General features: G+C 42.0%; 1 protein-coding gene across 2 annotated transcripts in view; it reads left to right on the forward strand.

Moving 5' to 3' along the window:
- The window catches only part of LOC122026267 (mitochondrial import receptor subunit TOM20-like), a 55093-nt gene that overhangs the window by 12669 nt on the left and 14648 nt on the right, over positions 1-27776 (forward strand). For both annotated transcript variants that reach the window (XM_042584937.1, XM_042584945.1), the window contains exon 5: positions 11406-11489. In XM_042584937.1, coding sequence (XP_042440871.1) covers positions 11406-11489 — 84 coding nt within the window. The remainder of the gene's footprint in view (positions 1-11405; positions 11490-27776) is intronic.

Below are 27776 nucleotides of genomic sequence, written 5' to 3' on the forward strand. Positions count from 1 at the left end.
CCTGTACAAAAATTGTACAAGAACAAAACTTTTCCTAGCAACCCGCATGTTCGATCAAACATGTGTTTGATCAATCAAGTTCTTGAATGATCAAAACACACCTTGATCGAAGTACAAGATCGCTGATCTCTTGTGTTGGTATTCAAGATCGATACAAAGAAAACAAAATTAATTACGCAGCGGAATTAAAGAACTAGTTGTACCTTTTCTTTGTAGTTAAAGACCTCTTGATCTTCTGCCGTATTCCTCTCCTTTTTTTGGACATTGTATGGACAACAATCTACCAAGACAACACCACCCTCCTTCTCTTCTTGGTTTCCAAACCGTCGGCTACAAAAGGAGGTTCTAGGATGGAGCACCTTCTAACCTTCTTCCTTCTCTTCTTCTTCCTCTTCTTCATGCCGCCGCCCACCAAGGAGGATAAGCAAGAGCCACCGACCCCTAGCAAGGAAGGGGCGCCAGCCCTAAGGAAGGAGAGATGAAGGGGGCGCCGACCCTTAGGAAGGTGGAGGAGGCTTGTTGGAATTATGTGCCGTTGGCCCTAGCAAGGGAAGAGGGGCATCGGCCACGACGCCATAAGGAGGGAAGAGGATTGTGGAAAATTAGGTTTTAGGGGGCACCACCTACTCATTTTATAACTTTTGCCGTCGGTTACAAAGAAAGAAAAATAACAGAATTTTATTTAGAAAAAATCTCTCTTTCTATAACCAAGTTAAACCAAACCAAGTTATGGATGGGTGGATGCGAGACTTTATATAAAGGCTACAATAGGGATCTAGAGGAGGAATTGGTTTAGGCCTCCTGATGTGCTTGGACTTTCTGTGTTCGGCCCGAACACCCAGCCCAAGTCCATCAATAATAATCCATACCACTAAAGAGTTATTATTGAACTACCGCACCAATCCCATATTACAATATGAGCTCATTCTTATCATGAGTGCGCTAATCTCCTTGTGTTTAAGATGTCGTATGCCCGTTAATTAATTGAGTTACTGACAACCCAATTAATTAACATCTGATTCCAAGAGTAGTACCATTCAACTTTATTATCATGTCGGATTAAGTCCACCTGCAGGGTTTACATGATAATCCTTATGAGCTTCTCAATGAGACATCGTCAGCCTAAATAATTAGGACAAATATTCCTTTTATAATCAACAACATACTATATGAACAGTACTATTTATCAACTCATCGGACCTATTGATTTAATAAATAAATCTCACCGATTGATAAGTTAAAGTAATAAATACTAAGTATACGTGTTTGTTATTATATAGGGATTAAGAGAACGCACATCTATAATAACAGAGGTTCTGTTCTTTTATATAGTCAGTACAAATTGAACAACCTCAAACGACTCTGCTTAATACACATATAGTGTACTAGTGTAATTTTATAATCAAGACAGACTAATATCAAATTACACTACAACCGTGCCAATGGTTTGCCCCAATCCATCTTGGTTGTAAGTTACTATTTATAATTTATAAAGAACCGATAATATGATCTTTTGTGTGACACCACACACCACGTTATCTACAATATAAATTAAATGGAGAACTATATTGTTATAAATATAAATATAAAATGTAAACATTTGACCAATGTAATTCCATTTTAAAATATTTCAAAACAGATGTTTATACAAAAGCTAGACTTATAGTATATATCCCAACAATCTCCCCAAGCGTGGCCTAACACGAGCTCTATGTCCGACTGGACGCTCAGCCGGTCAAACAAAGAAAAAGGGACTGCAGCGCTAAGCAGAACGTGATCATCCGGGCGGAAATAGAAAAACTATTGGAGGTCGACCACAGGGAGGTCCAATTCCCGAGCTGGCTAGCCAATGTGGTACTGGTTTCCAAGTCGGGCAATAAATGATGGGTCTGCATCAACTTCCGCCACTTAAACAAGCCATGCCCAAAGGACTTCTACTCGCTGCCCTAGATAGATCAACTGGTGGACTCGACGGCGGACTGCGAGCTGATCTGTATGCTCGACGCGTGTCAAGGATACCATCAGGTGCTGCTCATTACGGCTGATGGAACATACTGCTACAACGTCATACCGTTCGGACTAAAGAACGTCGGAGCCATTTACCAGAGGCTAATGAATAAAGTGTTCCGACGGCAGATCAACCGTAATATGGCGGTATACGTCGATGACATACTCATCAAATCCCTCTGAGCTGCTGACCTATGCGCAGATATCAACGAAACTTGTCGGACACTAAGGGCATACAGAATAAAGCTGAACCCGAGCAAGTGTCTGTTCGGTGCAAAGAGTGGTCGTTTCCTAGGCTACATCATCATCGAGCGGGGCATCGAAGCCAATCCCAGCAAGGTCCACGCTTTGCAGAACATGCCTCCGCCTTGGAATTTGAAAGAAGCTCAGAGGCTGACCGGTCGGATCACGGCGTTGTCTCGTTTCATATCCAAGTCATCCGATCGAAGTCTGCCATTTTTCAAGATACTGTGCCGAGCCACAAAATTTCAATGGGACGCCGAGTGTGACCGTCTGACTGAGCGTTGGAGGAGCTAAAGGTGTGACCCCTAGTCGCGGGTGAACCGCTCTGGATATATTTGTCATCCAACGAACATGTCGTTGGATCAGCTTTAGTCTGGCAGAACGGCTAAGATCAGTAACCTGTATATTTTCTGAATCATATATTGAAGGATGCTGAATCTTGCTACACCGGTCTCGAAAAGTTGGCCTATGCACTAGTACTCGTCGCGGGGAGGCTTCGTCCATACTTCCTAGCACACTCAATAATAGTGATAACTAACAGTGCTCTAGGAAGAGTCCTCAATCCTGAGACTTCCGGACGGCTAATCAAGTGGACGATCGAACTTAGCGAGTTCAACATCCAATATCAACCCCGTGTGGCGATCAAGGCTCAAGCCCTGACAGATTTTGTGATAGAAGTCCAGAGTGACGAGCTGATGGTGACGTAGAAGATATATGTGGACGGCTCGTCCACTCGGCAGGGCAGCGAGATCGGCTTAATCCTCATCTCACCTCGGGAAGACCGGATGTAGTTGTCCGCCGGTTAGACTACCGAGCTACTAACAACGAAGTAGAGTATGAGACATTGATAGCTGGCCTGCAAGCAGCTTGACACGTGGGAGCGGATAAAGTCCTCATTCACTCGGATTCTTAGCTCGCCGTGCAGCAACTATCCGGGGCCTTTGAAATAAGCAGCACACGGCTAAGGCTCTATGTAGAGGCTTTTGAAAAGCTGAAGGCCAACTTCCAAGAAGTGGTTATACAGAAGATCCCCTGATCGGAAAACCAAGCGGCGGATGAGCTTGAAAAGCTGGCCAGCTCGATCGAGCAAGTCTCACTGGTGGCCTACATCGACCGTATGGAGGGAATCATCTTCCCGAACGACTGGAGGAGACCTTGACAGAGTTCTTGTGTTCGGGAACTGTACCTACCAATCCGGAGGATGCTCGTCTGATAAAGAAGAGGGCCGGTCGGTTCACGATGATCGGCGGCCAGCTCTATAAGAAAGTCTTCTCTCGACCCCTGCTTAAGTGCGTCGGATCAGAAGTCATCGATTACATCCTGAATGAGTGCACCAAGGTTCTTGCGGAGGTCATTCGGGGGCCGCACATTAGCTCAAAAAATACTTCTGCCTAGATACTTCTGGCCGAACCTCCAGGAGGATGTTGCTCGGATCGTAGCCACTTGCCTGTCCTGCCAGAAGTACCACAACATGCCGCACCGACCGATTGAGGAGATGAAAGCGTCCATGGTATTGTGCCCGTTTGACCAATAGGGCATGGACATCGTGGGGCCTTTCCCTATGACAACCGGTCAGTGCAAGTTCTTGCTAGTGGTGGTGGACTACTTCTTAAAGTGGGTCGAGGTCGAGCCACTTGCCAAAATCACTGAGTAGTTGGTCACCAAATTTATTAGGCAGAACATTATCTGCCGGTTCGGAATCCTGCGCCGACTCGTGTCCGACAATGGGAGGCAGTTCGTTGATCGGGAGCTCAAAGAATGGTGTGAAGGCTATGACATCCAATAGTCATTCACCTCGATGACCTACCCCCAAGACAACGGGCAAGCGGAAGTCACCAATCGGGAGATCTTCAGAGTTTTGCGTGCTCGGCTCAACCACATAGGGCAGCTGGGTCAACGAGCTCCCCAGTGTGCTATGAGCTCGCCGCACGACTCCGAAAGAGGCGACCGGCGTAACCCCATTTCAGTTGGTGTATAACGGCGAAGCAGTCGTCTCAGTGGAGGTCGGGATAGAATCTAATCGGGTGCAGCACTATGATAAAGGGAACGTTGAACGGAGGTTGATGGAGCTCGACTTGGTGGACGAAGCGAGGGCAAAAGTCGTCGTTCGGCTGACGACCTACTGGTAGCGCATGAAGCAGAATTACAATCAGCGGGTGATCCCGAGGTCTGTCCAGGTCGGCGACCTCATCTGGAAGAAAGTGAAGCTAGTCGGCGACATCGCCAAGCTCGAGGCACCATGGGCGGGACCGTTCAAGGTCACGCGGAAGCTCCGTTCGGGTATCTACTATTTGGAGGACGAAGGAGGGAGGCAACTCGAGAGGCCCTGGAGCGCGAACCATCTTCAAGCCTACAGGGCTGAATGAGAGGTGCGCAAGTGAACCCTGTATTTCATAGCTTTTGTATGTTTGCCGAATGCAGGACAAAGTTTGAATAAAAAAGCGAAGGCCTCTTTAAGTGCGTCTCCATCAACGGTCGAGCGACGACCTTAAATCCGGATGCGAGTGCATATAAATCGTTGAGCGGCGACGTTAAACGCGTGTCCCCAATAATCGTCGAGCGACGACATTAAACGCGTGCCCCCAACAATCGTCGAGCGGCGACATTAAACGCGGGTCTATAACAAATCATCGAGCGGCGATATTAAACGCGGGTCTATAACAAACCGTCAAGCGGCGACGTTAAACCCTCCTCTCTATCAACGGTCGAGCGGCGACCTTAAACCCGAGTCTTCATTTAACCGTCGAGCGGCGACGTTATACCATCGTCTCTATCAACGGTCGAGCGACGATCTTAAACTCGAGTCTTCATCAAACCGTCGAGCGACGACGCTAAACGCATGTCGACGCTGACGGCCTACCGGTAGCGCATGAAGCAGAATTACAATCGGTGGGTGATCCCGAGGTCTGTCTAGGTCGGTGACCTCATCTGGAAGAAAGTGAAGCCGGTCGGCGACATCGTCAAGCTCGAGGCACCATGGGCGGGACCGTTTAAGGTCACGCGGAAGCTCTGTTCGGGCATCTACTATTTGGAGTACGAAAGAGGGAGGCAACTCGAGAGGCCCTGGAGCGCGAACCATCTTCAAGCCTACAAGGCTGGATGAGAGGTGCGCAAGTGAACCCTGTATTTCATAGCTTTTGTATGTTTGCCGAATGCAGGGCAAAGTTTGAATAAAAAAGCGAAGGCCTCTTTAAGTGCGTCTCCATCAACGGTCGAGCGGCGACCTTAAACCTAAGTCTTCATTAAACCGTCGAGCGGCGACGTTAAACCCTCGTCTCTATCAACGGTCGAGCGACGATCTTAAACTCGAGTCTTTATCAAACCGTCGAGCGACGACGCTAAACGCGTGTCTCCATCAACGACCGTTTAATCTTAAACTCTCGTCTCCACCAGCGGTCGAGCGGTGACCTTAAATTCTCGTCTCCATCAAAGGTCAAGCGACGACCTTAAACCCTCGTCTCCACCAGTTGTCGAGCGGCGACCTTAAATCTTCGTCTCTATCAACGATCGAGCGGCGACCTTAAACTCTCGCCTCCATCAATGATCGAGCGGCGACCTTAAACCCTCGTCCCCATCAAAGGTCGAGCGGCGACCTTAAACCCTAGTCCCCATCAGCGGTCGAGCGGCGACCTTAAACCCTCGTCTCCACCAGCGGTCGAGCGGCGACCTTAAACCCTCGTTTCCATTAACGATCGAGCGGCGATCTTAAATCCTCGTCTCCATCAACGATCGAGCGACGACCTTAAACCCACGTCTCCACTAACGGTCGAGTGACGACTTTAAACCCTCGTCTTCACTAATGGTCGAGCGGCGACCTTAAACGCGAATCTACACCAAATTGTTGAGCGACGACGTTAAATACGGGCCTACTTCGAATCGTCGAGCGGTGACGTTAAACCTGGGGCTTCATCAAATAGCCAAGTGGCAATGATAGACCCAAGTCTACGCGGGCGGACGAACGACTGACTGCGAATAAGGGTTGCCCGAAAGCCCCAAAAATTGCAGATGAACGGCCCGTTCAGGAGAATGTACCAAAATACTTCTGGCTCCGTGACTTAAAAAGAAAGGCAAATCGGACAGACGCACATAAAAACCACAGCCGAGCGAAGGAATTATGGGACTACAATGCAACCAAAGGAAGACCAGAGAGCAAACACAGTAAGAAAAAGTCCAGCCGAACGACCAAACATGCATTAATACTTAAGTTTACAAAAGGGAAATTACAAAGATAGAGCCCTCAGCCTCACTCTAGGTAATCTAATACGTCGTCGGGCAGAGTGGCTGTCACCTTTTCCCGGCTTATGACCTTGCTGGTCACAGCGGTTGGCAGGTGGCCCCCCCTCGCAAAACTGACTGATCGTCCCTTCGATCGCCAAGTCGAACAATTGAAGGGTCCGATCGGTGAATCTGTCGCAGAATGCGTTCGAACGAAGGTAGGCTTGCTTCATGATTTCAAACCTACTCTCTTTGGCATCCTGGTAAATTTGCAGCGTCGCACGGGATCCCTCCAGCGCCGCACGTGATCCCTCCAGCTCACCCTTGGCGGCGGCTAGCACGACATCCTTGGAGGCCATATGATCGTGGAGCGACTTTTCTTCGACCGAGCGACTCTTCTGCTCGACCATTAAAAAATCTTCGGTCTCCTTAAGCTTCTGGGCCAGGCTCCGGGCCTCCTTGTTCGTCAGTTCAAAGTCATCGATGGCCCGTTGCTTCTTGGCAGTGGCCGACTCTATCTTCTTGCCGAAGGTCGTGACCTGCTTCTTGAGTCGAGCCAGCATCACCTCCTGATCTGCGGATTTTTTCCGCTTGGCCTCTCGAAGTTTATTACTTTTCTCCAGGTCGGCCTTCAGCTTCTCGACCTCAGAGATCGGTGGTCCTTGGGAGGAGGAGGCGCCGCTCGAGACCTTGAGTTTTCTAAACTCGTCCTCCAAAAATGCAAGCATATGGCACATGGTTAGGCTCTCCACCCAGTACTGCGGGAAAACAGGAAAAGGTTATAGCCGAACGGAGGTAAGCCATGAATTTACATTAAAGAACTTACTCCGATTGCCATTTGGGTGTGATTGTTGGCCAGGGTGCCTGGAGGTAGCATCGTCGCAAGGGCCTGAGCATCCTCCCAGACTTCGACGTGCGGCCCCCGGATTCTCATCTAGTGCTCGGGGGTCCGGGACTCGGCGCTCGGCTCGCTATAGTCCTCCGTTGGCAGATGGAGGATCGCTGTGACAGATTATCGGCCGCTCGGGGCCGAGTGAGCTGAGGCCTCCCAACCGGAAGCCTGTAAGATACCAGACCGTTTAACCGCTAGAGGTTTCGGTGGGGGCAGCATGAAGGCCACGGGCGATGCAGCGATGGCCCCTTGCGGTAGCTCGGCCAGGGAGGGCGTCCGATCAGGCGATGATGCCTCCGTAGTTTCTGGAAGCGGAGACGGAGTCGAAGTTTCGACTCTCTTGACCGGTCGTGCGCCCGAGGTAGCAAAACGCGAAGATGGCTCCGCTCGGCACCTCTTGCGCCTGGTCAGTGGCACGTCGGAGGAGGCCGAACTCGATGACTCCTCGACAGGAATGATGGGGCGTTGTGCGGATAGAGGTTGTGAGCTCGAGGTGGTTCCGCCGCTCTGCGCATGGATGGCTTCGCCTTCGCCCACTTCCACGGGCGCCTCCTCGCTCAGGCCGAGCGGATCTTCATGGGAGTCGACCGATTGCAGACCTTGGCTCGCTAGCTCTTCAGTAGCCATCGACTCAATCGCGGCGTCTGACAGCTTAGCCTTGTCAACCATTTGCGCGCGCATCATGACTTCGGCTGCAGGAGAAAAAGAAAAATCAGTTAGGATCAAAGGGAAAGGGTAAAGTGGTCGCATACCTAGGCTGGTCGGGAGCCAGGTGCGGATCGGACTGAGGCCAAAGATGTAGAGGACACTCTCAAGTAGCAACTTGTGGATGTCGTACTTCTGATCGGCCAACATCGTCGCAGTATTCAGATAGTCTGATTGACTCTTGTAGCTCTTCAGTGGGGGTTACGATGCCACTTCGAGCTACCAGCGGATCGAGAATTCCGGTCGCTCGGGAAGACATATGAAAAAGTACTCCCTTCGGTGTTTGTTGGAGGTCGGCATTTTATCAAAAAACACTAAATCGACCCTAGATTGGAAGAGGAAGGTCCCCGGCTCGGATAGCTTCGGGTAGTAAAAATAATGGAAAACCGAGGCGTAAGAGGGATGCTGTGTAGCCGAAACAAGACGACGACGCCGAACAGAAGGCACAAGGACTTCGGCACGAGTTGGGGAAGAGAGATGCGGAAGTATTTATAAACTGCGACGATGAAAGAATGGATAGGGAATCGTAGACCGGCGGTAAAATGATCCCTGAACAGACAGATGCATTCGGTTGGCGGGATATTTGGTCGATCGGACGAGGAAGGCAGAATGATCTCGTGGTTGGATGAGATTTCGAAAGCGTTCCTAAGGCTCTCAGCATCACCCTCATCAAGCCTAGACTCCATAGTGATATACCAGAGTCCAGGGATAGGAGCCGACGACTGCGAAGAGCTGGTCATCGTGAAAACACAGGAAAAAGGGGGGCAGTCGAAGGAAAGAAATACAACCGGTGGAGGAAAGAACTGTTAGGGGTTTCACCGGAACACGAAGATGAGTCAAAATGCCCAAAAGCAGACACGATGGGGAGAGAGCTTACTGGAAAGGAGAGGTTGTCGGAGAAAGGGAACGAAGGATCGCCGAGGAAGGTCATCGGGAAAACACAGAAGTAGCGCAGCCGGAGAGCATGAGAACGAGGATGTGCGAAGAAGCCATGATGAAGCGGGTTTATAAACCCCGAGCTCAACCAACTAGAGCCGTCGGATCTAGGTCACGGAAACCTAGGCCAGGATTCGGCCGTAGAATTTAAACCGCCAAACGTCGTAATCAATGCCTGTCGTGTCAGGCGTACGGCGGCGATGGGCGTGACACGTGGCATGCTACCACGGGTCGGCAGTTAATGCAGGCGTGGAAACTTATTCTGCAATAATGAGAGGGGATTTGCACGATTCCCAAGAAATCAAGGTGATGTCAGCATAGTCTGCGCTCGCCTGAGACTGTCCGAAGAAAAAGTTCTACAAGTGTAAACCTCTGTTCGCCCGATTGGATCGAGGGAGTGTGCCCGTGATCGAACGACAAGCTTTGAAAGGCCGATCGGCGAGGATCGGGCCTATCCTGATCAGAGTCTATACAGTAATGAAGGCCGATCGGGAGGGAATTCGCTCACACAATGGTCCAGTTAGTTGGAGTACAGCCTCCTTTGGCTAGACTTGGAGAGGAGGCTTGTGATGCGGTGATGGTGAGGGACCCCGCCCTGCCGTCACGGTGGAAGTCAATGGAGGTCAAAGTCAAGACAGTCAACGGATGAACGGTCTTGGCCGGTTGGGCGAGTCATATTCCGACCGGGGGTTAAGCACCGATCCACTATCTCCGACACAGAGTCATCAAACTGACGCTCAAGGGACGTGTAGAAGCCGAGCCGAGCGGTCATCCCGCTCGGCCTACCAACGGGCAACACGGACCGAGGACTTTCAGCCGAGCGGCTCTCCTGCTCGGCGCGACAGTGGACTTCCGGTCGAGCGGCTATCCCGCTCAGCCCAACAACGGACGACACTCGGACAGAAGACTTTCAGTCGAGCGGCTATCCTGCTCGGTGTGGCAGCCAGACGCAAGGATATCAGAATCCTGGCCGAGTGGTCATTCCGTTCGGCCAAGCAACAGACACAACAATGTATCCTTCGACATCCTTTTGGGGGCTAGTGCTGCTGATAGACGGCATGGTCAGATAGAGGATCGTACGGTGGAAGCTTCCACTGTCACTTCAGAGATATGCTCGACCCGTTAAGATATTGTGTCAGGGACACTTTACTTTACTGACATGTCTCTTCAGGGAAAGCTTGAGATAGTATGCTCGCTTTAAGAAGCGTGCACACACGCTACAGGAGCCCTATATAAAGGGGGGTCCAGGCATCGGCGGAGGTATGCTTCTCTTGTGATTTCTACCGCAGTTCTCTTTACTTTTTCTTGTTTCATCGGAGATTGACTGGAGTATCGGAGGGTCATCATCGGGGACTCCTTCCCTGGCTCGACATTGATGCTGCTTGTGTTGCAGGTGGGAGCGAAGTCCACCATAGGTCAGCAAAAGCGACACGTTCCAACATTCGTCTCATAGATAGCGCCTAACAAAGCTTTGCATATTATAGTTGAAAATTTAAGGCCATTTTCCATGGCTATTTTTTTTTTCTGCTCACGTGTTCTCATTTATATGGTAATGGAGGCCGTAGCTTAAATTGGACTCCAAAGTATATGACAACCATGAGAATTTGTGATTTTCAAAATTAAAATCAGAGTTTGACTTTTTCTAGTTGACATTGTAGTATCTTAGTTGTTTGTAGTGAAACATATCAATTCGAGGTCTGATTCCATACATAAATATCATTTAGGATGCCAATGAGGGAGAAACTGATACAACTTGAATGTGACTGGAGTAAGCTTGCATCATTTAGCAATGGAGTCTCTTTTGGCACCAATTAAAATCTTTCTACTCGTGAGGTTAGGCATTAGATGTTCAAGATAATTTGCAACTCTTTTTTGTAGTGTACCTTAGTTGGATTAGTTGATGATATCCTCATCAAATGAATGCTATTATACTGGGAGTTGTTGATTAATTGGTGCTTGACTGAGCTGGCATGTCTCAAATTTTGATTATTGTTGTGCATACTAAGGATATGTCTTGCTCGTTTAGATGACATCTACAAATGTGAGAAATTTGGTTGAGATGGTATGAAAATAGTCAAAGATGACTAATAGATTGTATAGTTAGAAGAGTTATCTAGAATAAGTGTAAGATGTTGAGGGAGGCCAAGCATACCATTAACTAATGTAATAAAAAATAATATTATTAGCGATATTGCTTTGCATTGAGTTTAATGGAAGGATATGAATGTTGTATGCCCTTCTTAAGAGTTAGTACGGACAACACTAGATGATGATGACTACTGTTGTAGTAGGAAGTTTAATTAGTCACTTTTAGCTTGAGGCAGTGCTTTCCTTTGAGGATTAGCCAATTTGTATTTCATTGTTGCTGCAGTTATTTAAACCTATTGTAAACTGTAAATATCTTCAGGCACCTGAATTGCATAAAGAGCTCCAGAAGCAGATGGCGAGTCAGCCAGCTTCACAAGGAACAACCTCTGCTTCAACTACAAAGGTAGTGTTCTACTATAATCTAGAATGTTGCACCATTTCACATGCCAGTCTTTTATTTAGTTGAAAATCAATTATATTTGAGTTCTCTGCTTAGCATCAATGGCTAACATTTTTTCTAGTATTGTATCCTTTTTTGCTGTATTATCTAAAGTGCAGCCTGTTGTTCGGAGCTCCCGTAAGTACGGGTCTAGAGAAGGGTTGTACTACATTGGGTCTATTGTATGTAACCTTATCTTGCATTTTGCAAGAGGCTATTTCCGCGACTTGAACCCAAGGTCACATGATAACAACTTTATCGCTGTGCCAAAGCTCCCCTTGGCTCCCTTTTTTGCTGTATTATCTACTATCCAAAAATGAAATGTAGGTTTTTTGAATGCTTTAATGTTGAATAAATCCTTCTATAGATAGGGAGGTTGAGAACAAATAACTAGTAGGGATAGAACTGATCTAATACTCCCTCTCAAGCTATCACATAGACATCAATCATATTCAATTTGTTACAAAAAAAGAGATTGAAAGAGCTCACTATTCAATTTGTTACAAAAAGGAGATTGAAAGAGCTCACTGAGACATTGGATGAAGAAATATGAAGAATTTAATCTTAGGAAGAATATAAGTTTCTTGCCTAATACGTTGATATAAAACTAGAATAAAAGGGTAGTCCGGTGCATGAAGCTCCCGTCATGCGGGGTTCCGGGGAAGGATCCATTGTACGCAGTCTTACTTTGCTTTTTGCAAGAGGCTATTTTTAGGATTTGAACCCGTGACCTTTTGGTCACAAAGTAACAACTTTACCGTTGCGTCAAGGTTTCCCTTCTTGAAATAAAACTAGAATACTGTTGCAAATTGAAATTTGCAAAAAATGCAGTGAAAAAGTTGTGGGGTTGCAGATGAGGGTAAAGATTACTCCTAAATCTTAAAATATTTATAAAAAAGGAGTAAATTTTGTTAGTTCTAGTGAGATCATCATCATCATGAAACTGTGATTGTCCCAACTATGTGGGCTTTGCTACATGATTCTTATCCCCCATTGAGCTATATGGGGGATAAGAATGCTAATGTGATGGTAACTTTTTGACGACCTCCTAGCCTAGTCTTTGCATGTTGAGTTGTCCAAGTGTTTAGTTAAGGCACCTCATGTCACTTACAGGTCACAATTTAGCCTAATGAGAAAAAAGGTAAAGCTTTATATTCATAGGTTTAGTCTTTTCACTTTGCATGTCTAGGACTAACTAACTCAACTCTCAACCCTTTTTCTTCTTAACTTTGGCTGTCTATGACTCTAGGACCAGCATTACTGTTTTATTTTCTCCTCAAGAGATTATCTTAGAGAGAGAGATAGAGAGAGAGAGAGAGAAGTAATGATCTCATCTCTACTCTTAAGAGAAGAGAAAAGAAGACACTGGAAGAGAGTAGTTACCTTCTCTTTAGTATTGGACTTGGTAGAGAGACTTGACAATAGATTCAAGTATTGCAACTTGAGGCAATAGGAAAGATGTTTTTGCCTTCTTGATTCTTCTTTCATAGTGTGGCTAGATTGCAACTTTGGCTTTGAAATCTGAATTTTGGTGCTGTGAATTGCATTTTTTTGGTCTTTGCCTGAAGCAATGCACCACCCAACAAGATGTTTAGACCTTAGTTCAATGGTTGGGTGGTTTCTTACGTTCTATGTTTTCTTTGTGGTGAGCAGAAGTTTTTTTGTGGATCAGGATCCTACTGAAGGAAGATGGTATTGGTTAATTTGTCTAAAGGTTATAGATGCTAAGGAAAAACAAGCAATAGAAAGGATGAGGAGATGCTGCAGTGGACCAACTTGAAATTGGAAACTAAAAAAATTGAGCATATAATTGTAAAGTGGATAATCTAGAAAGACGTGCATGACTTATTATCTTAAATTAAGAACTTGAAGGAATAACAAGATTTAAAGTCCACATTTAAGCATTGACGTTTCTCTTAAACAATTTGTTAGTGCATTAATACTATTTACACTTAGCATGTAAAAAAGCATTATTTAACTTGAACATATTAAGCATTATTCACATTGTGTATGTGTTCATACTATTTAAACTTAATTTTGATCTCTAAGAAATAAACGACTTGAATCTCGTCTATAAATTCTAATAAGTATCATCTGATAGATATACGTCGAAACCCTTATTGATGTAAAATAGCTATATATCAATGTTCACAAATAAGCTACATCGTAATGCATAATATATTAAGTTGAACCTATGGAGCATGTGAATGGGTTGGAGTTTTTAAAGATTTCACCTTTTATCTTTTAGTGCCCATTATTTATCCACTTATTTATTTCTATCACTTTCACATATAAAATTTATGCCATTTTTTTCTAGTGCTTTCATATTGTAGTTTTATTCAATTTTAAGGACAATATAACTTATTGTTTATAAAACTTTGCTCTAGAATTATCTATGTTTTATTAAATGTGTCAATGAGGCCAAACATTTGGTTAGTGGGATCAGACATTTGGCAACAAAGTCTAGATGTGTTAGTGAAACTAGACTCCTAGAACACAAATTCCAATCGTCGAACCACCCAGGACTAAGAATGAAATTGATTGAGTAAATAAGGAAATAACCTTACACATGAGGCTGTAAATGAACTAAGCGTTCGTGAACAAGCTTGGTGTTCGAGTTGATAAGAGTTTGTTTATGTTCGTTCAATATACACAAGATCAATTAAACAAATAAGTTTGAACAACTTGTTAAACTAAACAAACAAGCTTGAACATATATCTGTTCAGCTCTTAAACGTTCGTGGAACGTAAATAATGTTCGTGAACCATATTCATTAATAAAATTTTTATCAATATGCTAAATAAACAATAAAATAAAATAAAATAAATAAATAAATTTGAATTATCAAACTCAATAATCAATCAAATAATTAAAAGTTTTAAACAATCAAACAAACTTGAATTGAGAGCTCGATAACATCTAAACGAGTCAAGCTTGAACCAAGCTCAAGCCAAGTTTGAATTGAAAGGTCAATAACATCTAAACGAACCAAGCTCAAATCAAGGTTCAAACAAGCTCAAGCTCGTAAAAAATAAATCAAACCAAGCCAAGCTTGAATAATTATTTCAACTGCTTAGTTCATTTTAAGCTTGACTCGACTTGATTACCTTATTAAATAAGTTTGAACATCTTAAAGCTCGGCTTAACTTGACTCGTTTACAACCCTACTTACACAAAGGGAAAACTAACACAGAGGAGTCAAATTAAAAATTATATTAATTCAAAGATAATTAAAATACAAGACTCTAGACCTTTGTTTATATTTAACTAAATATGGAAACTATTCTAAATAAAGGAAATATGCCAATCTAATAGGGATTATAATAATTCCCTATTTTTTACCAAAATAGAAAATATTAATTACCAAATATTTGTCGTAAGGCTATTGTTCATCAATTTTTCAATACGATCAATTATGTTCATTGCATAATTCGCACCTTTGAAAAGCATTGGCGCATGTGTAAACGAGGTGTTCTACCAACTAAACTATAGCCCTTGTTATAGACATCTTAACATATAGACAATTTCTTGTCAAGATAGATATTTCATAACTCCACATTTAAGCATTAACGTTTCTCTTAAACAATTTGTTAGTGCGTTAAATACTATTTACACTTAGCATGTAAAAAAGCCAAGGTTCTAAAATTCACAAGGTGTTAATCGGGCGCTAGACTAGCGCCTAGGCCACCTAGGCGAGGACTAGGCGTCGCTAAGTGGATTCCATGGTATCAACATAAATTATATAATAAATTACATTATATAATTCCAACACAATGACATCAAATTTAAAATGAATTCAAAATTACACAACTAAAAAATATCACAAATTTATTCTACTTGTTCTCCATAATTTTCAACAACTTGTTCTTTATCGGGCATAAACGCAATATCATCATTGGACACAAACTTAAGGTTACATTTCAGTTTTTTTTTTAATTTGACTTTAAATATAAAAGCCCAAACTAAAATAAATCATGAAAACCCTGCACTTTCCGCGACACCTAGACGATTCAACTGATTAGTCGGCGCCTAGGGCCACCTAATCCTGCCTAGGCGCCAAGGCTGCCTAGGCTGGCCTACTAGCATGTTTTTGGTGCTGTTGGCTAGCGCATAGTGCCTAGGCCAATTTTTAAAACACTGAAAAAAGCATTATTTAACTTTAACATATTAAGCATTATTCACATTGTGTGTGTTCATACTATTTAAACTTAATTTTGATCTCTAAGAAATAAACGACTTGAATCTCGTCTATAAATTCTAATAAGTATATATATATATATATATTTTGATGTAAAATAGCTATATATCAATGTTCACAAATAAGCCACACCGTAATGCATAATATTAAGTTGAATCTATGGAGCATGTGACTGGGTTGGAGTTTTAAAGATTTCACTTTTTATCTTTTAGTGTCCATTATTTAACCACTTATTTATTTCTAGTGCTTTCACATATAAAATTTATGCCATTTATTTCTAGTGCTTTCCCTATTGTAGTTTTATTCAATTTTAAGGACTAATATAACTTATTGTTTATAAAACTTTGCTCTAGAATTATCTATGTTTTATTAGATGGGTCAATGAGGCCAAACATTTGGTTAGTGAGATCAGAAATTCGCAACGAAGTCTAGATGCGTTGGAACTAGACTGCCACAACACAAATTTGAATCGTCGGACCACCCAGGACTAAGAATGAAATTGATTGAGTAAATAAGGAAATAGCCTTACACAAAGGAAAAACTAACACACTGAAGTCAAATTGAAAATTGTGTTAATTCAAAGATGATTAAGATACAAGAACTCTGGACCTTTGTTTATAGATTTAACTAAATATGAAAACTATTCTAAATAAAGGAAATATGCCAATCTAATAGGGATTATAATTATTCCCTATCTTTTTTTACCAAAATAGAAAATATTTATTACCAAATAACAAAAACCAAATCTCTAATATATTGTAGATGCGTCAATCTTAAATATTTTCCAATTTAATTCCATTTATTATATATGTGCCAATTTTGAATATTTTATATTCTTGAAGATTTTCAATTTTTTTCCTTTTATTGTGGATGAACCAATATGAAATTTATCTTTAATTTATTTTCTTCAGAATTTTTTCTTTCATGCGATATTTGTTTCCTTGTTTACATTAATCTTTTCCTTGTTTGTATTATTCTTCATTATTTTTCTTCTGTGACGTCCCTTCCAATAGAAAAGAAATTGATGCACTTTATTTCTTTTTGCACTTTGACTTTGAAACATTCTTTTTTGATCATCATTTTCAACAAATAGGAAAATATCTGAGTTTGAAGGGGAGCCTTGGCACAACGGTAAAATTGTTGCCATGTGACCAAAAGGTCACGAGTTCGAATCCTAGAAACAGCCTCTTGTAAAAAGTAGGATAAGACTGCGTACAATGAATTTTTCTTCGGGACCCCGCATAGCGGGAGCTTCGTGCACCGGGCTGCCCTTAAGAAAATATCTGAGTTTGTTGTATGACAAGAATAACTTCATGCTTTCATTGAAATCATGTTGTCCGAATGCAATAATGATAAGGATAATTCCGCAAAACTAGTAACAAAATCAACTTATGAAGATGAATGCTCAAACTTCTTTAAGCAAAATAAGTTGGAAAGTTAAATAAACTAGTGATAATACCTCATATGTTGTACTACAAGTCCAATTATAATTATCGAACCCACCTAATAAATGCAGTATAGGGCAACTCAGATTGTCTCTTGAGGAATGCAACGGTGAATGATAAATCTTAAGATCAATTTGGAAATGGGGTTTTTATGTTGTAAATGAGGGTGTTTCTAAATCTAATGAATGAACTACTATTGCAAAGGAATTAATGAAAAGATAAAGTAAAAGCATCCTAATCTAACCTAACCTAACCTACTTGCATCCAAATGACGAACAAGAACTTAAAGCATTTAATGAAACATCATTACAAGAATTACATGAATTGACATGCATTAACTAAAGTGGTAAAAGCATAAGGAGAATTAAACCAAACACATTGCAAGCATAAAAAACTAAGCTAAGCTAAGTCGTACAAATGATGGAGTCTTCCCCGATAGGAATGAATGTTTGTGGATGAATTTTGGGACCTTGAAGCTTGCGGATGAAATGGGTGGCAGATGACGGATGAGATGGAAACATCTCTCCCAACTGGGCAGAGGACTTGTCGAAGGAGGATTCCGGTGATGAAGATGGGAGCTCCTCCCCAACTGGACCAAGGGCTTGATGCGGACAAGAAGAGGCGAAAGACCTCCACGCATACTTCTTGGTTGTAGATGGACTTGTAGAAGCTAAGAAGGTGGAAGACCTCCACAACCTCTTCTCCTCTTCAAGCAATGTGTTCCCTTGCCAGAAAAACTTCCCAATTGGGGTGAAGATGGATAAGACCACGGGAGATGGTGATGATTGTGAAGCATCGCCGGAGAGACCTCTTCGGCGGAAGATGATGGTGATCCGGATGGTGGTGGAGATGGAGGAGGAAGAAGATGATGACCCTTTGTGCCCTAGATCTGGAATGCCCTTTTATATCTCCTAATGATTCAACTTCCTCCAAGTGAACCCAGTCACATGCCATTGGGCATGACCAGGCTGTGTTGGCTACTGAGGTTAGCTCCCGTTGCGTTGTAGTGAGGGACACGGCGAGGCCATGTTCCTTGTTATGATGTGCTTCGAACTCCTCTTTTGACTCTGATTGAGCTCTCCTTTAATTCCCTACAAAACTAAGTTTAAATCTTAAGAAATAATGCTCTATATGTAGGAAAATTGCAATGAATCTTGAAATTAACCATGCTCATAAAGTATGATATAAATAACAATTTAAACATACGAGAAGATTAAATACATAGAGTATGAGAGCAAAATAATACGTCAAAACATTGGTTATCAACAAGCATTGTAATAATTTTTTCTCACTATATAACCAAATAAAGAAGATATGCATGGTATGAATGCTTTTAATATAGATGTCATGAAAAAATTTAAATTAATAAATTCAATATGAAAATTTAGCATACCATTAAATATTTATAATAATCTTAGTACAATTTCCATTATTGTATCGATAGATATATTTCTAATATTTAAAGTGGAGTCTTGGTTTGGTAGATAGAAGAAAATAAGATATTTAATTCAATTGGTTGACAAGCTGGAAAGATATAAGTAAATATGGAAGTAATCATACCAAGTGATTGTAAATTTTTAAATTGTCATCTAGCATTACTAAATCATATGTTTATTGTGTTTTGTTTCTTTTGACTTCTCTAGATTACATGAATGTAGTATATTATGTTAAAGTCATCATTAGTATCTAGTTGATTAGACTCCAAAGAAGTCAAGTTAATAAGAGGTTCTTCTAAAATTTCATCATTAAAGGGCTTATCCAAAACTATCACTAGAGGACTCTTCTAAATATTTTTGAGATGATTTCTCCAAGATTTGGTGGTGAAGAGGTTTATTTGAACACATTTCTTATATTTTAGTGGCAAGCTCATGGATCGTAAGAGAACTAAGTTTTTCGAGTGATGTCTTAAATTCACTTGAAGAAGGTTGTTTTGTTTTTACATATTTGTTAGACAATCCTCTCTTAAAGTTTAGTGGGACATCTTTTTGTTAATTGACTTTTCATTTCATGCCAATATGTGATGGGTTCTTGTTCGTCTTGGTCTATAATGCTTTGAACATATCACTAATAAATTTTAGCGGGCTCATGCAGTGTGAATTTGACAAATCTTACTTGTTTAATGGAGGTAAAAATTATGTTGATCAAAATAATTTTTAATATCTAACCAATCAAGAAATACATTAGGTTCTGTAGTTCAATCAAACGTAGGAGCATATGTCCTACCACATGGTTCACAAAAATGAGGTTCTCCTTTAGGCATGGGATGATATGATTGTGATCTCATTCCTTAATTTAGTAGTATAGGAAGAACAGTCATTATTGAAGAAGGTGATATTGCTCATCCCAAGCGGTCCATTATCACTAGTCCCACGATAAGATACAAGCAGATAAATCACGTAGGGTATTTTGCCCTAGCGCAGCATCCCTTTGCATGAGGAGGTTAGACACTCAACGAGGTATTTTACACTCGTAATTGATCCCAACACCTTTTTGAAAAATAATCTTTATAATCCTTAAGTTCATTGTCCATGTTCCTATTTGAAATTGGTAAATATGTACTAATGAGGTGGCTTGCACACTGACCGCAGGGGGACCTCGAAGTGGGGAAGTCCAAAGTTTCAAGCTAGCCTGCCACGTCACAGAAGACAAGGGAAGAAGGAAATGTCAATACATGGGCTAGGGATGGGTCCTCGGCGTAGTCACTCCAATACTCAAGTTAGTTTTGAGGCTAAATCCAAGTAACTATAAAAACAGTGGTGATGAACCATGAAAATTGTTGGAGAACCCCTTCCCACAACACTGCAGTGCAAATAGTCGCTGGGCTGTTAATTCATCTTCGATCGGTTGCTCATCGATCAGTCACACCCGCTCTTGCACCTCTATAGCCTTCGACTGAAACTACTTGTGAGAGCATCCTTGCCCCCCTTCCTGAATAGCCTAGAGGGCCCCTTCGTCGAACCCTTGGTGCTATCGTGCTGCTTCCTTCGCTGAGAGGGACTTCCCTCCCCGTGCCAAATGCTACCAAGAAGATCAGAGTCGTAAAGCTAAGGGGCTGATGGAAGATGCTTGGCAAGAAGGCGTGGATCTTCTAAGGAAATAGATGGCGATAGATGTGGCGGATTAGGGGTGTCAATTCAGGTGGGTCGGATTGAGTTTTTTTTTTTTTTTTTTAACCCAACCCGAACCCGACCTGAACCCGAGTTCAACCCAAAACACCTCAACCCGAACTCGAACCCGAACCCGAACCCGACCAACCCGATCAACCCGAACCCGACCCATATAACCCGAAAATCCTATTCAAAACGATTTCTTTGGGCTATTTTCTCTATAATTTTTCATTTTTATCTCAATGCTCCATCATTATCATACAAACATGATATTAATATACATAAAAACATCTAAATTTTTAAAATAAAATTTGATTTAACCCAAAAAAAACTCACAAAACCTTATATTAAAGTCAACCCGGGTCAACCCGAAACCGACCCGACCCAACCCGAAACTTTTTTACTCTCCAACCCTCCAACCCGAACCCGAAAATGCCCAACCCGAACTTGATTTTTTTCGGGTCGACTCGAGTTGGGTCGTCGTGTCGGGTTCATTTTTGACATCCCTATGGCGGATCGCTTTGTCCAATATATGATGAAAGTAAATTACGAGTTTGTTTAACCTTTTAACAACGGTTCCTAAGAAACTAATGTTTCTTTGTCAGTTTTGGACAGTCGGGCTGGGCATGAGCCAACACTAAGTTGAATTGACCCGTGCCCATAGCAAGGTAGAGAAACAAGTGGCGAAATTAGAGGCGGCCCCCCAAGAGCTGGAAGAAAGTTAGACAGATGTGAAGACTCTGAAGGCAGAGTTAATTGCTTAAATAGAACTGCGTCGGGCTGGAATGCTTTAGAGGAGGAGAAGAAGAACGAATCCAACTTATCAGCCTTAGAGCTTAACACATCAGAGTCCAAGTTAAAGTCAGAGTGTGCACGGAGGCAGCGAATGCTGTCAGATTTAGATAAGAAGACTGTAGAGGCAAAGACTTGAACCTTCAAACTTAAAGAGCTCGCCCTAACCCACGAGTCCGAGCTGGCTGGTAAAACAGCTGTGCTGACAACCAAAGAAGTCGAGTTGGATTCTCTCAAAGCCGAGCTGGAATGTTATAAGGCTGGGGAGGCTGAGTGCTAGGAAGCAGAGGGTGGACTTCGGTCCTAGGATTTCAACATGCTCTTGAGCCAAAGAATGATAAAGATGTTTAGATTTGGCGTGGAAGGTGCTATCAAGTGGCTAAGAGAGGTTGGTCATCTCATTGTCAAGCTCCTAGCAAAGTTCCTCCGCCTTCAGAAAATTTACGATGATATTCGTGACAATGCCTTCTCCGATTTTGCTTAGTACCTTGTTTTTAAAACTTTCTCCCTTTTCGTTTGAAAAAATATAATGAACTGTGCCTTTACTATTTAGTCTATGTTTGGTAACTGGCCTTTCTATTCTGTGTTTATTTTGTTGTTACGCCTGTTGGAGTATCCATCAAGTATAACGATGGTAATATTAGGTAAGCAGCCTAGTAGAAATGATAGCATTATGCGAATCACTTAGTGAGGGCATGAACAAATTTCCTATTGTGTGTCTAGGCGTGAACGCTAACTGACTGTCTTAGTGTGAACGTTGGCTTCAGCCAGCCGACACTATATAGTAGGGTTGAGTCTGTATTCTCTTGCTTTACTCCTGCTTTAGCATAGAGCGAGTGGATGAATATCATAAGGCCGAGTATGTGGCTAAGCGTTTTGATGTTGGGCAGGCGGCTAAGAGTGAATTACGATCAATTTGCCAAGTACAAATATGATTGTCGATCGAGCGACTGGATATTGTAGAGCCAACGCGTAGGAACGTCGAGCGGGCGACTGAGTACCATTTCTGTAAGGGCGTGTGGGACCATGCTTGTAACTTGACCACTCAAGACACAAGAGTCTGTAATTTTATCCGACCGGATGGTCGTTAGGCATGGGGAATCTCACTTATAATTTGGCCTTAAGACACAAGAGTATGGGATTTTATCCAACCGGATGGGGTCGTTGGGCACGGGGAGCCTGCTTATAACTTGGCTATACAACACCAGAGTAATTTTATTTGACCGGATGATTGTTGGGTATGGAGAACCTCGCTTATAACTTGGCTATAAGGCACGAGAGTCTGGAATTTTTATCTGATCGAATGGTCATTGGGTACGGGGACCCCGCTTATAACTTGGCCTTAAGGCACAAGAGTCTAGAATTTCTTCCGACTGGATGGGCGTTAGGCATGGGGACCTCGCTTATACCTTGACCTTAAGGCACAAGAGTCTGGAATTTCTTCCAACCGAATAGGCGTTAGGCACGAACACCCCGTTTATAACTTGGTCATAAGGCACAAGAGTTTGGAATTTCTATTCGACCAGATGGTCGTTAGGCACGGGAGACCTTACTTATAACTTGGCCAAAAGACACAAGAGTCTGAAATTTTTATCTGATCGGATGGCCGTTAGACACGGGGGGCCTCGCTTATAACTTGGCTCTAATGCACAAGATTCTAGAATTTTTATCTAATCTTTACTGACCGGATGGTCGTTATGCACGGGGAACCTTGCTTATAATTTGGTTCTAAGACACAAGAGTCTATAATTTTTATCCGACCGGATGGTTGTTAGGCAAGGGGAACCTGCTTATAACTTGGTCCTAAGACACAAGGGTTTGGAATTTTTATCCGACCGGATGGTCATTAGGCATGGAGAACCCTACTTATAACTTGATCATAAGGCATAAGAGTTTGGGACAGTGTCTCTTTGAGTGAAGTTGACTTTGCATTCTCATTAAGTACAAATACTCAACAAGATATAAATTTAGTAAAAGCATACTCTCAAGTTTGATAGGGTTGAAGATGATTGCCATTTCATGGTTGGTCTAAGTTCTCCCCGTTGACATTCCGGAGATAATAAGCATCCGAATCGAGTTTTTGGATGATTTCGTACATCCGCCTCATTGAGGTTCCAGTTTGCTAACGTCTCCAACTGACCTTATTCTCTTCCACACCAAATCGCCAACTTGAAAGAATCTGGGGATAACCTCCGATTGTAATTTTGTCTCATCCTTTGATGATATGCTATCAGCCGAGCATTTGCTTTTTCTCTGCTTTCGCTAACTAGATCTAGTTCCATGAGATGCCGACCGGAGTTGTCTTCATCATACAATCGTCGTCGATTAGATTCCTAGCCAACCTCTACTGGGACCACCGCCTCTATAAACGAGATAGAAAAGGGTTATCTCTGTACTTTCGCGAGTAGTGTGATAAGCTCAAAGAATACTAGGAAGTTTATTTATCCAACTTCCTCCTATGTGATCCAGCTTGACTTTAAAACCTTTGATGATCTCCCTATTGATAACTTTTGCTTGACCATTACTTTGAGGATATCCTATAGAAGTGAGCTTACAAAATATCATAGCTTGAGCACTACTCTTGAATCTTGGAATTTTCTTTCATTATCTGAAATGAGTTTATGAGAGATTCCATACCGGTAGAGGATATTTTGCCATAGAAACTTGATGACCATCTTCTCTATAATTTTCGCTAAGGCTTTCGCCTCCACCCACTTAGAGAAATAATCTACGGTGACAGAATCTCTTCTACGTCGGTGCCATTGAGAATGACCCTATGATATCCATTCCCTATTGGTCAAAAGGTTAAGAAACGATTGAGGTCTTCAAAAGCTCTGTAGGACGATGTTGAATATTCTGATGTTTTTGACATGATAAACAGATAACCACAAGTTTTGCCAGTCGGCCTGTAGATTGAGTCAAAAATATCCGGCTAGCCAGATCTTTCGAGTGAGCGATCGACTTCTAGTGTGGCTCTTGTAAGAACCTTGATACCTTGATAAACCTCTTGTAGAACATACTCCACGTATTCCGGTCGAAGATCGACAAATGATGAGAGAAAATTCTTTAGTATAAGTGATCTCCTATCATAGTGAACTGATCGACTTACTTTTTTTATCATTCGTGATTGCTTGGATCGGCTGGTGCGACTCCTTGTTGAAGGAAGAAGATCAATGGAGCTCTCCAATCATCTTGCATCTCTATACTCGCTTGTTGATCGATATGAGCTATCAATAGTATTTTCTCCACTAGTTTATCTAGCACTCAAGGAATTAAGGAGTTAGCCAACTTTACAAACTCATCGACCTTTTGATTCTATGCCTGGGGAATCTTTTGCCTTGTTATTTGTTGGATCGAGAAGCTCTAGAGGGGGGGGGGGGGGTGAATAGCGCTTGTGGCTATTTCGTTCGATTCGTAATCGTAAATCGTACGAAGAGTTAACAGAGTAAAAAATGCAGCGGAAATTAAAAGCACATAGAAAGACGCAAGGTGTTTACTTTGTTCGGAGTCTAGTTCGACTCCTAATCGAAGGCCCGCGGTTGTTGACCGCTTTCGGTGGGCAACAACTATAGAATCGTCAATAGTACAAGTATGAAATGAGTACAGAAAATCTAAGCAATACCGACAACAAAATTTACAAAAATCGGAGCGTCGGGTTGTCGGAAACTTGTCGCAGCTTATCTGGAGCCTTTCGTTAGCAGCACGTTGTAGATGGATCGCTTACTACTTGATTGTTAAGAGCTGCTGGTCGAGACCCTCTTATAAAGGGTGTTCAAGGCGCCTCCATAAGGTTACAAGGTGCCTTGAATCCCTAAGTTTTATCCCGGAAATGATTCTGCAATGAAGCTTTGACCGCTGCCTTTTATCCATCTCAAGGCGCCTTCATCACTGTCCAAGGCGCCTTAAACCAACTGTTCAAGGCGCCTTGAGCTTCCTTCAAGGCGCATCCAACCCTTCTGGACAGCTGGCTTCGGCTCGCACCCGAGGCGCCTCCAAGCTCCATGGAGGCGCCTCAGTGCTGTTCATCCGAGGCTATTCTTTGCACTTTAGTCCCTGCAAGATACATTAATCTCAAATATACCCTGCAGCACAAAGTTAGCACATAAAACATAATAATATAAGTGAACGACAATCATCGGATTGTCCGAGTTTGACTTCGGATTTCCGACCGGAAACCCTAGGTCGACTCGACGCCTACTGTTCCCTCTACGAGGAACGCGTCCTCACCTACTCCACTCAGGAGATTTACCTGATGCCAGTGCGATCCTCCAGATCGACTGGACTTTTGCTCGGTGCTCGATGCTTTCGGACTTTCTGCTGGACGTTCGCTTCCCGGCTGGTCCAGTCTTTCACCTGGTTCACGACACCAAGACTTTCTACCTAGGGTTACCCCCCTAGGACTTTTGCCCGATGCACTTGACCCACCAAGACTTTCCGCATAGGGTTACCACCCCCTAGGATTTTCACCTTGCCTAACCACAGTTAGGGCTTTTGCCTAAGTACACTTAGGACTTTCCTGCAATCTCATTCAGACCGTTAGATCACCAACCACCTTAACTTTGAATCTTTTGCCATTATCAAAACTCAGGTTCGATCGTCGGATGCTTCCCGCACCAACAATCTTCCCCTTTTTGATTATGGCAACCGAAATTCAAAGTTAAGTAAAACAAATGCATAAGATACTTAAAAAGTGTAAGTGAGCAAGCTTAAGTACATAAGTTCAAATACAGGCATAACTTAAGCTAACACTTAAGTTTTGTGAAGCTCCCCGTTAATACAGGGCTTTCTTTTTGAATTAGATTTTCTTTTACTTTTTGAATTCCCTACTCTCCCCCTTTGCCATTTATAAAAAATAAGCCAGTTTTAAACACTTTTTAATTTTTCTTTTTGAAAAACAGATTAGGCTTTGAAAAACAGGATAAGTGCTAAGTTGACTTCGAAAAAAAATTTTCACTTAAAATTTTGAAAGCAATGAGTTAAAATTTTACAAAACTATAATTTTTAATACTTTTAGCGAAGTAAAGAATGAATCTGAAAGGTAACTTAGGAAAATATCTTAGCAAGAATTTATAAATTTAGGTTTCAAGGTTGGCTAAGTTGAAAAAGTTTGAAAGTTGCTATATGAATCACTTAGCTAAGCTTTTTGCAAACATTGAATTTTGAAAATGTAATTTTCAATTTAAAAGGTACTTAGCTTAATTTTGAAAAAAAATAATACTTATTTTTGAAAAATTAGGAGTAAGAACTTGTTTTTTTTTTTTTAGGATGAAGAGAGAGTAGTTAAAAATTTAATTTAGGTTATTTATTCAGTAGGTCCTTAAGTCAAAGCATGAGTCAAGTTAAATAGCAATCAAATTATCTAATTTGTTTTGATTATGTATCAGAGCCCTAAAGTACAAGCATGCTTAATCTTAATATTTCCATTTCCTTCACCAACTGTCTAACTTTTAGCTACTTGCTGATTGCCTAGAGGGCAGCAGCTTTCACTTGGTTAGTCAAGTTAAGTCATTTAGTCCAGTTAGATTTGACTAAGGCTGGAAGACTTGACTTGATTACTGTTAATAAAGTATTTAACGCTCAGACTCATATTGATGCACAGAAATAAGAATTCTTGAGTCCAAGCTGTACCCTATGCATCTCACGCCGTTCTATGTATTTCAAACACAAGCAAGGTATGCCTAGGTGTTTGTGAGATGCGCTTAAATCTAGGGGAGCAAGATTTCTAGGGTAGAGCCTAAACTAAGTCCAATTTTTGAAAATTCTAAGAAAAGGGGATTTTAAAATCATTATTTTCCCTATAATTTCAAAACAGTTTTTTTTGAAAAGAATAGGATGATTAAGTAAGACAATAAGTTTGAAAATCAACATCTATTCTACCCAGCACATTCCTATTTGTCTTCTAAGTGTACTAAACTCAAGTTCAGGTAAGGGTTTTGTGAAAATGTCAGCTAGGTTTGATTTGGACTCAACATAGTTGAGTGCAAGTTCACCTTTAGCTACATGATCCCTTACAAAGTGGTGTTTTACATCTATGTGTTTAGTCCTAGAGTTGTGAATTGGATTTTTAGTTAGATTAATTGAGCTTATATTATCAATTAAGATTTTTGTATTTTTGTATTCTAATTGATAGTCTTTTAAGGTATGCATCATCCACAAAAGTTGAGAGGCACACTCTCCTAGGGCTATGTATTCAGCTTCAATGGTGGACAGAGCAACACAATGTTGCTTTCTGCTTGACCAACTTACTAGGCATTGACCTAGGTTTTGGCAGCTACCACTTGTACTTTTTCTATCTAACTTGCACCAGTATAGTCTGAGTCAGAATAGCCAAAAAGGTCAAAGGTGCTAGTTCTAGGGTACCAAAGTCCTATATTTAGGGTGCCCTTAATATACCTAAGTATTCTTTTAACATATGTTAGATGTGATTCTTTTGCACAAGATTGGTTTGCACACATACCAACTGCAAATATTATATCTGGTCGACTTGCAGTTAGGTAGAGTAGGCTTCCTATTATACTTCTATAGTATTTTGGGTCTACTGTTTTTCCTTCTGGGTCAGAGTCAATGTTGGGGTATTTATGATTTTCGAATTTTCCATGCCAAATTTTTTAATTAGTTCTTTAGCATATTTAGTTTAGTAAATATAGATTCCATCTTTCGTTTGTTTAATTTGTAAACCTAAGAAAAAATTTAGTTCCCCAACCATAC

This window comes from Zingiber officinale, chromosome 1A, assembly GCF_018446385.1.
Source record: "Zingiber officinale cultivar Zhangliang chromosome 1A, Zo_v1.1, whole genome shotgun sequence".
Classification (NCBI taxonomy): Eukaryota; Viridiplantae; Streptophyta; class Magnoliopsida; order Zingiberales; family Zingiberaceae; genus Zingiber; species Zingiber officinale.